The following is an 18,546-nucleotide window of genomic DNA, read 5'->3' as shown; positions in this document are numbered from 1 at the left end:
ACATTTACACTGACAGTCCACACTTGGGATGTTTGAGAGTCATTTTAAATGATTAATTTTACAATTTTACTCAGTACTTACATTTATAATTACATTTTAACAAGGGCACCTTAAAATAAAGGGTTGCCAGTACATTTAACTGTAAACACTGCATTTGTGTGACATATTATTATTATTTAAAGTACTGTAGAAGATGCTTAAACATTCCAGTTCCTTCATGCTTTTATTCATTATTGCTGATATTTAAGAACCACATTATAGTTATCTAATATGAAATATATTTACAGCAAATATGTTGTGGTCTGTGCAACTCTTTCTGCTTCTGGGTAAGGAGACCAACATACTGACACAAAACATAACCTTATACATTATTCTGTCTGATGATCAATAATATTTTCTGAATTAAGATCTCATAGAAAAAATCATCTGCATCTGTGACTCTAACATGTACAGGATGCACAACTGCCATTGACACTGCCATCAGACTGGTGAATGGTGACTCCTGTTCTGGACGAGTGGAGGTTCTCTATAATGGAACATGGGGAACAGTGTGTGATGATTACTGGGATCTGTCAGATGCTGCAGTGGTGTGTAGAGAGATGGGCTGTGGGAATGTGATAGATGCAAAGAGTGCTGCTTATTTTGGACAAGGATCGGGACAGATATGGATGGATGATGTAAATTGCACTGACACTGAGTCCTCACTAAAGAACTGTAGGACATGTGGATGGGGAATACATAACTGTGGACATTATGAAGATGCTGGAGTCATCTGCAACTGTGAGTTTAAAACATTCATAATTGAAATACAAATTTATATATTGTACATTTTCTTTTTTAAGGAATGGTCATAGAGAGATAGATATACAGTAAGAAATCATAAATTAAAGAAGGTCTTGTTCATTCAAATGCCATATGTCATGGCTCTTTTTCAAATAAGACAAGGTAGGGCCTACACAAATATAAGCGAGAAAAAAACAGCAACTAACTTGTGTCTTTATATTAATTATGTGGATAACAGCTGTCAGGTTGGTGAATGGCAGTCACTCCTGTTCTGGACGAGTGGAGGTTCTCTATAATGGAACATGGGGAACAGTGTGTGATGATGGCTGGGATCTGTCAGATGCTGCAGTGGTGTGTAGAGAGATGGACTGTGGGAATGTGATAGAGGCAAAGAGTGATGCTTATTTTGGACAAGGATCAGGACAGATATGGATGGATGATGTAAATTGTGCTGGCACCGAGTCCTCACTAAAGAACTGTAGGACACATGGATGGGGAATACATAACTGTGGACATCATGAAGATGCTGGAGTCATCTGCAACTGTGAGTTTAAAACATTCATAATTGAAAAATAAATTTATATATTGTACATTTTCTTTTTTTTAAGGAATGGCCATAGAGAGATAGATACACAGTAAGAAATCATAAATGAAAGAAGGTCTTGTTCATTCAAATATATATGAGGTAAAAAAAAATAGCAACTTACTTGTGTCTTTATATTAATTATGTGGATAGTATCCATCAGGTTGGTGAATGGCAGTGACTCCTGTTCTGGACGAGTGGAGGTTCTCTATAATGGATCATGGGGAACAGTGTGTGATGATGGCTGGGATCTGACAGATGCTGCAGTGGTGTGTAGAGAGATGGGCTGTGGGAATGTGATAGAGGCAAAGAGTGATGCTTATTTTGGACAAGGATCAGGACAGATATGGATGGATGATGTAAATTGTGCTGGCACCGAGTCCTCACTAAAGAACTGTAGGACTCCTGGATGGGGAAGACATAACTGTGGACATCATAAAGATGCTGGAGTCATCTGCAACAGTGAGTTTAAAACATTCATAACTGAAATACATTTTATATATTGTACATTTTCTTTTTTTTAAGGAATGGTCATAGAGAGATAGATATACAGTAAGAAATCATAAATGAAAGAAGGTCTTGTTCATTCAAATGCCATATGTCATGGCTCTTTTTCAAATAAGACAAGGTAGGGCCTACACAAATATAAGTGAGAAAAAAAAAACCAGCAACTAACTTGTGTCTTTATATTAATTATGTGGATAACAGCTGTCAGGTTGGTGAATGGCAGTCACTCTTGTTCTGGACGAGTGGAGGTTCTCTATAATGGAACATGGGGAACAGTGTGTGATGATTACTGGGATCTGTCAGATGCTGCAGTGGTGTGTAGAGAGATGGGCTGTGGGAATGTGATAAAGGCAAAAAGAGGTGCTTATTTCGGCCAGGGATCGGGACAAATGTGGATGGATGATGTTCAATGTGCTGGGAATGAGTCTACACTGAAAAATTGTTCATCAAATAGATGGGGAGTACACAACTGTAGCCATCAACAAGATGCTGGAGTCATCTGCCAATGTGAGTCCAAATATTCAAAGAATTTAAATGTCAAGTATTTAAGATTTTTTTGGTAACACTTTACAATAACGTTTCATTTGTTAACATTAAATAATGTATTAACTAACATGAACAAACCATGGGCAATGCATTTGTTGCTGTATTCGTTATTTTATTTTATTTTTTTATTGAAAGAGTGAAAGGTGACATAACATAAGAGGCCAATAGGCAGATAAAAAACAGAAATAAAAAAAAGATAATAGAACAAAGATACAGAGATACATAAAGAATAGCATTCAGGTTAGTATGCATTAACGAGACCGAACAATGACTGAGTGACTGTGAGTGTCTTTTATAGTGCTGTTGATTGAGCTGGTGATGAGTGTCAGGTGCGTGTGATCAGTACTCTGGTGAGGGAGTGCGCCGTGATTGGCTGGGTGCAGAGCCTGGTGTGTCTGTGACATTACCCTCCCTCCACGGTCCGCTGCTGAGGACCGAGGAACCCGTCGACGTGGTGGTCGGCCTCTGCCTCTTGGAGCTGGTTTGTTGCGATGCCTGGTATGGAAGTCCTCCAGAAGGCTCGGATCAAGAATGTCAACTCTGGGAACCCATGATCTCTCTTCGGGACCGTATCCCTCCCAGTCGACGAGGTACTCCAAATGACCACCACGACGACGGGAGTCCAAGATCTCCTTGACGAGGTATGCTGCTCCGTCTTCCACGATGATAGGAGGAGGGGGTTCTTCTTCGTCACCAGGCTCTGTGGAGGGGAGAACAGATGGGTGGTAAGTTTTCAACAGTGACACATGAAACGTGGGATGAATTCTTATTTCAAGAGGAAGCTGTAACTGGTACGTGACAGGGTTGATTTGTCTGAGGATGGTGTAGGGGCCAATGAATCTGGGACTCAGATTTTTGCAGGGAAGGCGCATCTGGATGTCTCTTGTGGATAACCAGACCTTATCTCCCAGTCGATAAACAGGTGCCTGCGAACGGCGAAGATCCGCTGTTAGCCTGCGTCTCCTGAGGGCTCGCTGGAGTTGGAGGTGTACTGAGTCCCGGACCCTTTCGCTCTCCCGGAACCAGTAATCCACCGCCAGGACATCTGATGGTTCCCCATCCCAGGGGAACAGTGGAGGCAGATAGCCGAGCACGCACTGGAAAGGGGTGAGACCAGTAGAAGGCTGACGGAGAGAGTTTTAGGCGTACTCGGCCCAGCCCAGGAACTGGTTCCAGGAGTTCTGGTGGCCATGACAGAAGGAAACGGCCAATCTCCTGAATCTTCCACTCCGTCTGCCCGTTCGTCTGCCCGTTCGATGGTAACCAGACGAGAGGGGGATGGTCATATCTAAGAGCTTGAAGAAGACTTTCCAGACGTACAAGATGAATTGTGGACCTCAGTCTGACACAATATCTTCAGGTAATCCGAAATATCTGTATACATGGTTAAAAAGGAGTTCAGCTGTAGACAGAGCTGTAGGAAGTCCTGGGAGTGGAATCAATCGACATGACTTGGAAAATCTGTCCACTACAACCATAATGCAGGTATGTCCATCTGAAGCCAGGAGGTCTGTGACAAAGTCAACTCCTAGATGTGATCACGGGCGAGTTGGAACGGGCAGAGGTTGTAGTTTTCCAGAGGGAAGATGGCGGGGGCTCTTAGACATGGCACATTCCCTGCACCCCTTTACGTACCTCCTGACATCACTTGCCATATTGGGCCACCAGAGGTGCTGTTTAAGCAGCGAGAGGGTTTCATTGACCCCTGGGTGGCCAGTGCCCAGTGACGCGTGGGAGGAGTGAATGAGTGGGATGCATTGTGCCCGTGGAATATACTGAAAACCTGGGGGGCAACCCGGCGGAGTGTTGGTGGAGGCATTGGACTCGGGTAGTGTCTCCTCAGACCAGGTTATGGGACTGACTATGAGGCTCTCGGGAAGTATGGGCTCTGGATCTTCAGGACCTTCCTCGGGACTGTGGATACGTGATAGAGCGTCAGCTTTCACATTCTTGGAGCCAGGATGATAGGAAATGGTGAAATTGAAATGTGTGAAGAACAATGCCCATCTTGCTTGACGTGGATTTAACCTTTTGGCTTCATGCAGGTACTCCAGATTCTTATGGTCAGTAAGTACTAGGAAGGGATGTCGGGCTCCTTCGAGCCAATGCCTCCACTCTTCCAGGGTGAACTTGATGGCAAGTAGCTCCCTGTTGCCAATGTCATAATTAATCTCCGCCGGGTTGAGTTTGCGGGAGAAGAAGGAGCATGGATGGAGCCTACTCGGTTTCCCCTGCTGCTGAGATAGGACCGCTCCCACTCCTGTGGTAGATGCGTCGACCTCGACCACGAAAGGGAGTTCTGGATCCGGATGGACAAGGAGGAGAGCGGTTGTGAAGGCGATCTTGAGGTCCTCGAAGGCTTTCTTCGCTGCTGGGTTACAGGACAGAGACTTGGCTTACCACAGAGTAGGTTGGTGAGTGGAGAAGTGATGGTGCTGTAGTTCTTGATAAATCTTCGATAGAAATTGGCGAAACCAAGGAATCTCTGCAGTTCTTTGACAGTGGTGGGAAATGGCCAATCCTTGATAGCGGAAACCTTCCTCTCATCCATGCAGACGCCACTGTGATCGATGTTGTAACCCAGAAACTGCACTGAGGGCTGATGGAAACTGCACTGAGGGCTGATGGAAACTGCACTTCTCTGCCTTTAGGAACAGGTTACAATCCCTCAGGCGTTGAAGGACCTCCACAACAACGTGATGGCGATGGTCGGCCAGGCTCCGGGAGTAGATGAGGATATCGTCGATGTACACGATCACTGACTTGTGCAGGAACTCCCGGAGCACCTCATGCATGAAATCCTGGAATACAGAGGGGGCATTGACGAGTCCATACGGCATGACCAGATACTCGTAGTGTCCAGTAGGGGTCACGAAGGCCGTCTTCGATTCGTCCCCCTCACGTATCCGGATGAGGTTGTAAGCGCTGCAGAGGTCCAACTTGGTGAACATAGTGGCGCCGTGGAGATGTTCCAGCGCTGATGGGACGAGAGGTAGGGGGTATATGAATTTGACTGTTATTTTGTTTAGTGCCCAGTAATCAATGCAAGGCCGCAAGCCTCCGTCCTTCTTGCCAACGAAGAAAAAGCTGGAAGCAGCAGGGGAAGTAGACGGACAGATGTAGCCTTGTGATAATGCTTCAGTGATATATTCCTCCATGGCCTTCTCCTTTGGGATGGACAGGGAATAGATCTTTCCCCTGGGCACTGGCTCACCTGGGATGAGGTCGATGGCACAGGCCCATGGCCAATGGGGAGGCAGCTGAGAGGCCTTCTTGGGACAGAAAACATCACTGAAGTGGGAGTAACAGTCAGGAATATTGACGGATCTCTTTTCCAATGGACTCTCAATGGACGTGACACAGACAGGAATCTTCTTAGATCTTGGAATCCCTTGGAACTCGACTTGGAACTCGACTTGGAACTCGACTTGGAACTCGACTTGGAACTCGACTTGGACCTCGACTTGGACCTCGACTTGGAACTCGACTTGGAACTCAACTTGGAACTCAACTTGGAACTGGTAGTGCCGGGAAACAACCAGAAAAACAATTATTACCCCACTTCTGGACGTCTCCTGTCCGCCAGGAGATGATGGGATCATGCTGCTCCAGCCAAGGGTGCTCCAGAATCACGTCAGATGTTGAATCCTCCAGTACCAGCAGATGAATCTCCTCCTGATGAAGAACGCCAATCTGCAGACCCAGAGGACCCACCATGTGACGAACTTGACGGAGAGGACGACCAGTTACTGCATGGATCTGGTAAACTTTCGGCGAACTGACGGTCTTGATGTTGAGCTGCGAGATGCAACCGCACACGGGGATCCAAACCTTGACGATATCTGGAGATGAGGGCTTGTTCATTCCAACCACTCGCTGCCGCTAGAGTTATGAACTGTAAAGCATAATCAAAGACAGATAAAGCACCCTGTTTTAAATTACACAGTCTCTCACCTAGGGAGGAGTCCCATGAAGGTTTTCCAAAAACTTCCTTGAAATGATTAATAAAGCTTGAGAGTGATTGAACGACAGGACTGTCCACAGGGGTTCCGCCCAGTGGAGTGCTTTACCGTCCAGCTGCTGAATCATGAAGGCGACTTTCGCCTTATCATCAGGAAACAGGTGCGGTTGCATCTCCAATACCAGTGAACATTGCAGGATGAATCCGTTGCAATCCTCCGCCACGCCAGAGAAGGGCGCCGGTTTGGCCATGGGACTAGCAATCACAGACGGAGAAGAAGATGCAGCGTGGAATGCGGAAGTGCTCGCTGTTGGTGCTGGCGTGGATGTACTGGTGAGAGTGCGACGAAGTGCTGTGACTAAATCCTGGAATGGATCTGCAGTGCTCATCGTGGTTGCTCAGCGGTGTTGGTCCGGTCGGAGACACAGGTACAGTTTACGATGTTTATTGAGACAACCAGATAAAATATCAAGACAGTAATACTTGACTTGATCTTCACACCAGATTCAATGAGGATTGCGAGACGTGGAGTAGGATCAACACATAGACACTCACAGAGGACTGGAGAACACAGAGGATCTAGGAGACACACTGAAGACAGGTAAGTAGTCCGAAAGGTAAGCATTCAGGTTAGTATGCATTAACGAGACCGGACAATGAGTGACTGTGAGTGTCTTTTATAGTGCTGTTGATTGAGCTGGTGATGAATGTCAGGTGCGTGTGATCAGTACTCTGGTGAGGGAGTGTGCCGTGATTGGCTGGGTGCAGAGCCTGGTGTGTCTGTGACACAGAGCAACACAGCAAGCATTTCAAGCACTCAAATGTCTGAGTTGTAGCGCAATGCGGAGCAAGAAGAGCAAAAACAGCAGAAATTGAATGTACATGAAAGACAGCTGGTTCAGAAGTAGAGGTAAGAATGAGCTCAAAATGACCAGAAGCTGAGATGAAAATGAACACAGAATGAACAAAAATAGATTTAGTTCTAATCAGAAGAAGAAAGACTAGTACAATACTTATTGGGATAATAAAGGAATTGAAACAACACATTACAAACAATTTAAAAGTTGCCCCACACAGGACTCAAACCCACAGTCTATGGATCTGGTGACAGACACTCAACTCACTGCACCATTGGGCAGACACTGACGCACACCTGCCAAACTTCAGTAGTTCATGACCTCACAATGTAGATGTTTTTTATAAAAAAATAAATGCACCACATGTTATATTTATTCATTTTTAGTTTAGATCATTCTAGGAAACACTCAATGTCTGGAACAGAAGAACTTTTTTACAAAACAACCAATTAGAATGCTAAGCTAACTAGCATAAGACAACAATCAGAGGCAAGGTCACATTCAGAGACAAATATCTCGGGAACTGTAGCGAATATCAAAAAAACCGTTCAGTCTTTTCTGTGCAGCTCGGTCCAAAGATCATCTGAGCCCATTCTGGACAAAATTGGACATAACCTGTGGGAGGAGTAGCGAAAAAACAGTTTTTCATATACTTCAATATGGTGGACAGGTACATTTAAGGAAAATGAAAAATGACACATTGTCAGAATTGGCATTAGCCAGGAAATAAAATGACATAAACCATACAAATTTTTGATAATGTTTTCAAAAGTTATAAGCATTTTTGAAAAATTTGTTATATATCTGGAATACTAGGTGGCATTGAGTTCAAACTTCTCAGGTAGCTTCAGGATATTCTGATGATTATATGTACCAATGTTTGTGAAAATATGTCAAATTGTTTAAAAGTTATTGCAATTTATGACAAAATTAAAAACGGCAGACACGTGTTTCATCTGATGTTGACAAATTATCCACGGATATCCACGGATTCGACATGACCCAAGGAATCCATAGACACTAAAATCATGATTTTCTGACAAACTGTTCAAGAGATATTGGCCAAAATAGCCATTTTCCAGATGTCATGAACTGTAGGTGGCGCTGTTCCCAAATTGGGTATGGACCCTCAGATCCTGGTTCCGATGAAGCCTGCCAATTTTGGTTTCGATTGCTCAAAGTTTGGCCGCGATGCAGCCTCTGAACAATTTTGGGTCAACCTTGTTAAGTTTGTGACATCATAACTTTTGAAAAAAGATAAATAAGATAAATAAAAAAAACCTGTTGAGTCATTTCTGTGCGGCTCAGTCTAAAGATCATGTGACCAAAGTTTGGACAAAGTTGGACAAAATTTGGAGGAGTAGTAAAAAAACGGCTGCTGATTCTGATAAGATACTGACTGATTCTCTAGGTGCTCCTTAAATACTTCCGGGTCGCGCTATGATGATGTCACAGGCTGTCGTCGGCCAATAGGATTGGAGTGGTTTGATACTTGGCTTTCAGACATCAGTTCATGTGTGACGTTCCCCATATGCGGTAAACACAGAGGGCCCTATAATACACCCGGCGCAATGCGACGCAAGGCGCAGCGCAAGTGTGTTTGCTAGTTTGCGTCCGGTGCCGTTCGCGTTTTCCCGTTCAGCGCCACGTCCTTAAATTAGTAAATGCATTTGCACCAGTTAGTGCGCCCATGGGCGTGCTGGTCTAAAAAAGAGGTGTGTTCAGGCGCATTGCCGGCGCATTGCTATTTTAAGGAGCTGAAAATAGACTGCGCCATAGACCAACTCAAACCTGGTCTAAAGTCTAAAGTCAATGGCGCAATATTTTTTTGTTAGAGCGCGTTGGTAGAAACTGCGCCTCTGGGCGCGTCCACAGTGCGCGTTGACTTTGCTTATTACACACAGGGATGCGCATCACACAAACATGCCAAATATTAAAAACAAAAGGATTACAGTATAAAACAATATTATTGTGTAGGCTACATAAATATAAAAATGTAATGATGAATAGTCATTGCGTGTATTAGAATTAGGCTACCTATTTTCAATTCAGCCTATTACTACTTATAATGATGAACGAAATTGGCTAATTAATTGTACAATCGTGCCAATACACACACATATATATTAACTGACTCATCGCACGAGCAGATCGGTTTCTTCGCTTGAAAAGCGTTCAGCTTTTCCGCCAACAAATTCCGCCATGAAAATAGCAATCCGCCATGGCGCGAGCGCATCTCGCTCTTAAAGGGAATGGGAGATGACACTCTGATTGGTTACGCCCATTACTCATTAAGAGAATAGGGACAACCCATTTCAAAAATGCGCCCCGGCGCACGGACCGTTTTTCCGTTGTTAAAATAGCAAAAGTGGATTTGGACACGCCCTGAGTGCACCTGCGCCGTGCGCTTTACACTTTGCGTTTAGATCGTTAAAATTGGGCCAAGAGTCTCATTCCCTGTTCTCAGGGAACCATGGTTACATACGTAACCTGAGACATTTTCTCTAAAGCATGGTACTCGCAAAAAATCAAGAAAATTAGATTTAAACAATAAGACTAAATGTGTTGAGCTATATAACAACAATTAGTTTTCTGTCTATAAATACATCAAAACAGTTGTTCCCTTGTCTATTAAAACGTGTAATATATTAAAGCGTCTTTGGTGTTTCCATGGTTTCTACAAAATAAAACTGGAAACCGAGGGTAACACGGGTATGACGCATTAATTCTATAGCCCTACTCTATTTACTGACTAAGCAATTTCTATGTTTAAGGCTTGGTCAGGCACAGTGACCATTATTTAACATACTGTGCCGCTAAATATATTTACATGTGCCCTTTGCGTGCTTTAGTATTATTTGTCTGTTTATTGATTCATTGTTATTCGTCAATCTTTTTTTCAGCTGTTACTGACATCAGCAGCACCTATACAACAGTCAGACCAGAGACAACTTCAGCTGGTAATGTAGTCTGATCTCTCTGACTCCTCCAATGCCAACCACACTCCTGACCACTTTCATTTATTTTTAAGCATTGCTTTTACAATATTTCAAAATCTTTTTTTCATTCTGATTGCTACTAATCTATACTGTGTTTAAAGATGCTGTATGTAGAAATATTCATGTATTAATTGCATTTCTTCTTGGAAAATAAAAAGGATATGCCATTTATGCATGCTACCCTCTTTTCCCTTCTATGACATGAAACAAATGCTTATGCAATGTTCAAGATAATGCCAAAAGAGCAATTATGTACTGTTGATGTAATGTCAATGTCATGCAAAGAAAAAAGGATTAATTCAAACTACTGTCTCACATAGCCAGATATATAGTCTCAAATATGCTTTATAATCAAACTATCATAACTAATTTTAAATCTGTCATCATGATGTCGGTGAATTACATATCCACATCGCACAAGCAAATGCTTTCTTAATTGCTGCTTTCTCACCGCTGTCATTTCTGTTGGGTGTTTTTATTTTGTTATTGAGAGGAAAGCACACAGCACATATTTACATATTCATCCAAACATAACTCTCAGCAATGTGGATAGTATTGGAGTGTTCTTATATCACTGCAAAGGTATTTCCAACTTCTTTTTCGTTCTAAGCAAAGAATGAAAAAGAACTTAGTCGTGAGTATATCGGGGCCTTAAATCACGTTCAATCTCTTGAAAGGTTTACATAACTCCTTTAACACTGTGAATTATTGCAGAAGTGTAGCTGCTAAATATTGCTTCCTGAAGCGACAATTTTTTTAAGTGAGAGAGAAAACACTGACTTTCCCTCACATATACAGTGGTCATAACAGAATGTTCAAAATTAATAAAACACGGTAAAAATGGAAATGAGGACTTTCTGATATTGATTATTTTCCATAGTTTTGTCTGACCCTGCTGAATTTCCATTTGCAGTTCTGTTCTACTATTGTCTTCATGCTGATTTCTGTCATTGTAGGTTTTAATATCACGCTGAAAAAATGTGATGTAAGTTGAGTTTCTACATTGTATATATGAAATATGAATGTGATTTTCTATTTATTCTCGATGGTTCTGTGCACAAACTACATTTTTTTTTTTTTTTTTTTTGCTGTTAATGTTTCAAAACATGATTAAAATCATTTGCTGTTTTACTTACTGTTTAAAGCTCAAATGTGATTTCAGAGTCAGACCTCAGGAGGATGCTTTCAAAATCTTCTTGATCAGATAGAGAACATTACAGCTCAAGTGCTTTCTGTGACTGTAAGAGAAAGAGAAAAAGGATAAAATAATCAAATCTGTATCGGTTTATTGATATAGTTATGTCACTCTCTTGACATTTATAGTAACTGTATTCATTGATCATTAAATTAGGATGTGACCAGCATTTTGACTATGGCCTTCAACGCTTCAGAGAAGATTTTAGCGACATCATCATCATCATCATCAGCCAACACAACTGAACTAATCTCCTATGGAAACCGCATGTTAAAAGCCAGCGAGAAACTCATATCTACATTGGTGAAGCCGACAGACACAAATGACAGTGTCAGTTTTACTCTTGCTGCTGTAGGTGAGTGGAGAAACCGTTATCATTGATGATGAAACTGAGATTATGTATGATGTCAGGGACTTCACAGTATATAGAGCAGGGAGAAGAGGTGGATCACAGGTGGCAGACAGCAACAATGATAAATTCAGCTACACTAACTATAATTGAGTATGAGCAACAAATGTTTTAACTGAGAAAAGAAAACACTGGCTGTATCTTTTGTTTCTGATGTTAGTATTTTGGTGCAAATTCATCATTTGGTAGAAATGTCCTGAAAACCCTAATCCTAAAAATCACTGAAAAAAGAAATTGCAACATTAAACAAGAATATTTTAAGAATATTTGCTGCCTTGAGAATAGAACAATCAACATTCACAATTTACCAAACATTTACCAAAATCAGATTTCAGAAAGGCAGTTTATGGTAATAATCAATAAGTGTTTGATTTTTTCATTCAAACTACATCACAGTTGAAGAGACCCACCTATAGTGAATATTCATTTTATATATATGTCATTTGTGCAAAATTGTAGAATTGTATTTTCATAATAATAAATAAAAAAAAATAATTATGGCAAATAAATTAACATAGCACATAACTACTGCTTTATTTTTAATCAGAGGGACACGTCTTCATGGTTGGACCAAATGTCACCTTAAATAAAATCCCTCAACTTGACACGACAAATTCTTCTGTGGACATCGATCTCATTGGGATCGCCAAGAACAACATTGAAAGTATTTGAAATCATTTGATTAAATTTAAAGAGATTTCATGCCATCACCCCTTAACCACATTTAATTATTTATTGATTGATATTTCTTGTTTTTAACAGTAGTGTATGTAAGCATTTGTTTCTGTCACACAGGATCAGCTTCTGTGGCATTCATGAGCTACAACACAATGGAGAATCTACTGAAGCCAAACTTATTCAACACACCAAATGACACAGATAAAACCATGATGTCCACTGTGATCTCAGCTACTCTTCCCAAAACCACCAACACTGAACTCACCAAACCAGTCAACTTCACCCTCAAACACATCAGAGTGAGAGACTGAAATGTGCTTTTGTCCAACTCCAACAACATCTAATATTCAGCATTAAAATATTTTCTGCATGTTCTTTCTTCTTTTTGCAGGAGCTCGACCCCAACGGTTCTCTGTCCTGTGTGTACTGGAATGTCAGTGAGTGGGTTGTAGATGGATGTTCTGTTTTAAAGACCAACAGCAGCTTCACCGTGTGTTCCTGCGTTCATCTGTCAACATTCGCTCTCATCATGCAAACCCCATCAAACCAGCTCTCATCAATCACACTCCCACCAGAGGTACAAAAGAGAATAAGTAAAAACTCCTCAAAAGATTGAAACATTGAATACACTAGCCGAATTCAAATGCAATCTAAATAGATGGTCAAAATTTATAGTGACCATTCAAGAGCAGCACAGATTTGGCACACATATCCTCTGACGTCTTTTCTCAGAGCGACTCACTGTTGGACTGGTTGAATCTGGTGTGTGTGATCGTGGGGCTGGTGTTCTTCAGTTTGGCCCTGTTGTCCTTTGCTCTTTGTCAGTGGAGTCCTGGAGTGAATAATGTGGCTCGAGTCAACCTCTGCATGAGTTTGCTGTTGGCTCACCTTCTCTTCCTGCTCACACAACAGTTTCTGAGCCTCATACGCCCTCAGCAGGTGAGAATGATGAAGAAGCCCTACAGCTCAGCACACCCTCACTGAGAATCATCATAACCCTCTCTCACTGTCTCCAGGTGTTGTGTGCCGTGATATCAGGTGTTGTGCACTTCCTCTTTCTCTCCGGCTTTGTGTGGATGTTCATTGAAGCAGTGCTGCTCTACATCTGTGTGACGAACCTATCACGGATCAGCTCTGAAAAGAGGGAGGTGCTTAGCAGTGGATTCCTGTGTGTGATTGGATATGCGGTTGCTCTGGTTGTGGTGGGCGTGTCTGTTGGGCTGGTTCCTGATGGCTACGGCAGCGAACAGTGAGTTTTTTGTTGTTTTTGTTTTTAAGTTGATTTGTTTCGAAAGATAAAGCAGCTCGGTGCTTTTGTGACATTTCTGCTATCTGATAAAAATACATTTTTACATACACTGTACCAACGTCTTAAATCATCTATTAATGATTAAAATCATTCATATTTCAATAGTCAACTTCACTCCGTTATTATATTGTGTTTTCCTCTAAACAGCTGCTGGATTAAAAGGGATAAAAGTTTTATCTGGAGTTTTCTGGGTCCTGTTACTGTCATACTTGCAGTAAGCACATTTTTGATTTCTTATGATTTTATTTTGTGTTGAAGAGAAAACAAGGTGATTAATTATTCATTTTCTACTTTTCAGTTGAACATGATTCTCTTCATCAGCATCATCATCAGTCTGAGCTCAACTCTCTATAATCTAAATGCGGAAGTTTCCCAGATGAAACAAACCAAGTATCAAATTTTTAGATTGGAACACTCTATAGAAAATATAAATATACTATTTAGTCAATAAAGACACATTAAGTCTTTCTTTCTTGACAGGACTATGGCATTTAAAACACTGGCTCAGTTTGTGGTTCTTGGTTGCTCCTGGATTCTGGGTTTCTTCACGAATGGCAGTATGGAGCTGGAGATCATCTTCCTGATCTTGAACTCCCAGCAAGGAACCTTCATCTTCCTGATCTATTGTGTCCTCAATAATGAGGTTAGACCTCACTCAATTTACCGTCATTCCGTCACTCAATTTTCCATGTCAAAACTGAATATTAAAGATTATTACAGTTGCTACTGCTCTACAGGAAAACCATTTCACTCTGTCTCCAAAACAGTATATGGAAGAAAAGCATCAATATATAGGCTACTTCTGAAAATGCAAATCTATTCTCTTAAAGGGATTGTAGTAGTGTTAAAGTTCGTGTGTGGGAAGGAAGCGGTCGGGGACGGCGAACAACTGCTGACTGAGCTTTTATTGAGAACAAAGTTCAACAGAAAGACTGTGCAACGCACAACAACAACAACACAAATAATCCACAAAGGGCTTCACTCCAAGATACGGTAGACACAATCCACAAGGGCTTCACTCCATGCAACGCGCTGTGCCTCAGTCAGCAGTTCCCCTCTCTCTCACACACTCCTGCTTCTCACAGCGTCTTATCCTGTCTCCGCGCCAGTCACTAGAACGAGACACAGGTGTTCATGATTTGTATTCAACCCACTCACTTACCAAGCATCTCCCGCTATTCTCTCCGGTTGCAGACCTCGCTGAACCACGCCCCCCTCACCAAAGGGATCATAAGATGCTTTTTAATATCGTAGTGTGTAATGTATCTGTTTGTGCACATATCTGATCTGCGAAGTTACAAAGCTCAGGTTTTTCAGAGTCAACTCCCAGAATCGACTCCATTTGCTCCATTTATTTTAAGTCAAAACAGGGATGGCAATATAAGAACACAGGATTGCCATTATTATTACATATTAAAGGTAGGTTATTTTTTTCCCCGACGTAGGACATATGACTTTGACGTAACGTAAGCTTAGGTGAGAATTGACAAATGCAGAAGTGCAGAGAATAGATTAAAACAAAAACAACAGTCACTAATTAGTAGTCTAAAATGAGAAGTTTAAAAAAAATAAGGGGTTTCGATATAAGAGAAGAGGAGCTCTGAAGTCAAGTCAGAGACTCCACTGGAACTCGCTTACGACCCTTGCCAGAAGCCAGTGATGATTATACAGTTGCAAGAAAAAGTATGTGAACCACTTGCAGAATCTGTGAATAAGTAAATGAAGATGCTCCAGAAGGAAACACGATGCGTTAAGAGTCGGTGGTGAGAAATGTTGAACCTAGAAATGTTGATTTGTCCAAATTTCTCTTATTTTGTTTAAATCTCTTTTTCTTTTTTTTTTAGTACTGCTCTTCTGACACAACAGAAGATACTTACATGTTTCCCAGAAGACCAATTAAGTACAATTGGACCGGGTCTTAATGCATCATGTTTCCTTCTGGAGCATCTGTGAATGTTTGAACCTTTTTTAATAGTTGTGTTTGAGTCCCTCAGTTGTCCTCAGTGTAAAAAGATGGATCTCAAAATCATTCAGTCACTGCTGGAAAGGGTTCAAATATGCAAAAGATGCTGGAAAACTGAAGAATCTGAAGGATTTTTCTGAAGAACAGAGCTCAGTTTAACTGCTCAGAACAAACAAGGGACTCATGAACAACCATCACAAAACAAACAAACAGTCAATATTACACACAGTATTGAGAATCAATGGATCATGTACTTTTGAACTGGGTCATTTTTAATAATTTTGTTTTGTCTTGTGGACTATATGTAAACATCTTTTATGTAAAATATTTTATTCAGGACAGTACTAAATAAAAAATAACAAGCAATTTTTATGATCTCTTATTTTAAAATTATTCACATTTTCACAGATTCTGCAAGTGGTTCACATACTTTTTCTGAAATGTAGTTTCTAAAGTTTTAAATACAGACATTTTTCTTACAAAACCCATCGCTTCACTTCATGAAGGCATTTACTAACCCCCTGGAGTCATATGGATTCCTTTTATGATGGATGGATGCGCTTTTTGGAGCTTCAAAAACATATGACTCCTTTAAAACACATTTTCTTACCCATTTATTATAAACAAATTTAATTTTGCTTCATGAGTTCATTCATGTCATACTAGTAATAAGCACATTTCTTATATCTTTCTCATGATTTATATTAAAGTGAACTAGGTGATTAATTCTTCTTTTCTACTTTTCATTTAAACATGTTTAACTGGTTAAACTGATCTCATGAACTCACTCAGCTCCTCTCATCTCATTCTTGTCCAGGTCAGGCAGCAGTACAGAAACTGCTTCAGATGTCTTTGCTGTGGACTCCAACAACACTGAAGACTACATCATCGTGTTTAGGATAGTGGGGTTTTTTTTTTTTTTTTACATATTCCACAAAATAAACAATCTTAAAGATTTGCAGCTAAATTCAAATATATAATAAATAAATATATGGCAAATTATATTTTCATGTGGGATGGCAGTGATTCAACCATTGCTTCGCTATTTGAATTGCTTTTTATTATCATTCAATTATGGTGTATTATCAAGGTTTGAGGCTGACAGATGGATGAGTGGGTCAGCCATGAGCTAAAGAAGAACCTAACGATCAGTTTCCAGCTTGAAGTCCTTGGGTTAAAACAGAAACCTGATAGAGCAGGAAGTTACCGATATGGTGTTGTGTAGTAGACTGATCCTGAATATCTACAGACAAGGAACTGGATATGTATAAAAGTAAATTAAAATATGTATAAATTTTAATTCAAGGAGGTTTCCTAAGAATGATGATAGACCGATAGTAGCAGTCTGTTGTGTCAGCTGAGGATCACTATATATAAGCTCAATCTCTTTAAATCAAACACACTGTAGCATGTGCTGAGGTGTGATTTGTGTGTTGTTTAGTGGAGTAATTAAGGCTCTGACCAGGTCAGGACTCTTACTGTAAGTTCATTTATATATTTAAAGAAGTATAAATCTTTACAATTACTCCAGAGCTCTCGTAGATCTACACTAATTTTCAAGTCTGATGTCCTTGGGAAACAGTTTGTGATTCTAATATTTTAATGAAAAGATATAATTACATTGCAATCTAATGACTTGTTTGCTTATATTTTAAGGATTTGTTGTTGTTTTTTTCCACTCAGATTACAGATATAAGCTATCCAAAAATAGAATTTACAACTTATTAAATTATATTTATGAAATACAAAGTCTATAATGGCTATTATTGTTCAATAAATAATATTTTATTTTATAATATTGGTGTACCTCGTCTGTGTAATAGTGATTTATCATTGCAGGTTATATTTTTATGCCAGTAGGATACAGCAAGAGACTTTATGTCTTTATGAGTGAGTCATTCAAAAATGCTGATTCATTCAGAAAAAAAGATTGTAAACAAGGAAATTATTTTTTACTTTGAACAACACTCCTTATGAAGCACAACCAACAAACAACGCTTTGCTGGGGTAATTTTACTGTAGAACTGAACAGATTCACCTTGTGATAAAGTAGACATTCCCACTGGGCACAGTGCTCATACACACATACTCACCGCACTGATTTCCCTTCCCCTTCGTTTGGTTGTCGGCGGAGCGGGAGCACATGCAGCCCCGATAGCCCATGAACAGTTTCACGCACTACATTTCCCTGCTGCAGTCATATCTCGATCATACATACTACATAACACATGCGTGTTGTCTAGTGATGGCCGATTTCGAAACACTGCTTCATGAAGCTCCGAACCTTTATGAATCTTTTGTTTCGAATCAGTGATTCGGAGTGTGTATCAAACTTTGATTTCAGTAAACAAGGCTTCATTACGTCATCACTGTTTCGAAACATTTGTAGTTCACCGGTAGAGGCCGATGATAAAGTGAACCCATGAATCATGAACAAGTGTCTATGGGCTTTACCCTATGGTTTTACTATGGTTCCAACGCTCTTCAGTGGGCCTTTAAGGGAATATTGATTATTTTTATTTATCTAAGAAATGGTACGTCTGTAGAAGGGGCGGAGTCCTATAAAAGGGGAGGCCAGACTCAAATTAGCACTTGTTAACCAAGTCAAATGCAAGCGTGCAACAGTAGTGCCGTGAGCAATCCCATCAAACCGAGTATATTGAAGATACCTTTTGTGTATATTTTTGTATATATACACACTATTCACAAAAAGTTAGGGATATTCGACTTTTGGGTGAAATTTCAGAATGTACCTA

The 18,546-nt window shown here is 40.6% G+C and overlaps 2 protein-coding genes across 2 annotated transcripts; both read left to right on the top strand.

Moving 5' to 3' along the window:
- Nucleotides 1-292: 292 nt before the first annotated feature.
- LOC125245561 (deleted in malignant brain tumors 1 protein-like) lies at nucleotides 293-2,475 on the top strand. Its single transcript, XM_048156216.1, has 5 exons — nucleotides 293-326; nucleotides 454-780; nucleotides 1,022-1,327; nucleotides 1,520-1,828; nucleotides 2,075-2,475. Exons 1-5 carry the CDS (start codon nucleotides 293-295, stop codon nucleotides 2,434-2,436), a joined length of 1,338 nt encoding a protein of 445 aa, XP_048012173.1. The 3' UTR covers nucleotides 2,437-2,475.
- A 9,133-nt stretch (nucleotides 2,476-11,608) lies between these two features.
- LOC125245560 (adhesion G protein-coupled receptor E3-like) lies at nucleotides 11,609-17,545 on the top strand. The gene is made up of 10 exons (XM_048156215.1): nucleotides 11,609-11,786; nucleotides 12,388-12,504; nucleotides 12,636-12,817; nucleotides 12,910-13,095; nucleotides 13,251-13,457; nucleotides 13,535-13,767; nucleotides 13,975-14,041; nucleotides 14,126-14,217; nucleotides 14,308-14,470; nucleotides 16,608-17,545. The coding sequence occupies exons 1-10, from the start codon at nucleotides 11,609-11,611 to the stop codon at nucleotides 16,665-16,667; spliced, it is 1,485 nt and encodes a 494-aa protein (XP_048012172.1). The 3' UTR covers nucleotides 16,668-17,545.
- Nucleotides 17,546-18,546: the final 1,001 nt, after the last annotated feature.

The sequence above is a fragment of the Megalobrama amblycephala genome, linkage group LG14, assembly GCF_018812025.1.
Source record: "Megalobrama amblycephala isolate DHTTF-2021 linkage group LG14, ASM1881202v1, whole genome shotgun sequence".
Classification (NCBI taxonomy): Eukaryota; Metazoa; Chordata; class Actinopteri; order Cypriniformes; family Xenocyprididae; genus Megalobrama; species Megalobrama amblycephala.
Note: the sequence above shows the minus strand (reverse complement) of the source record. Positions and strands in the feature narration are given on the sequence as shown.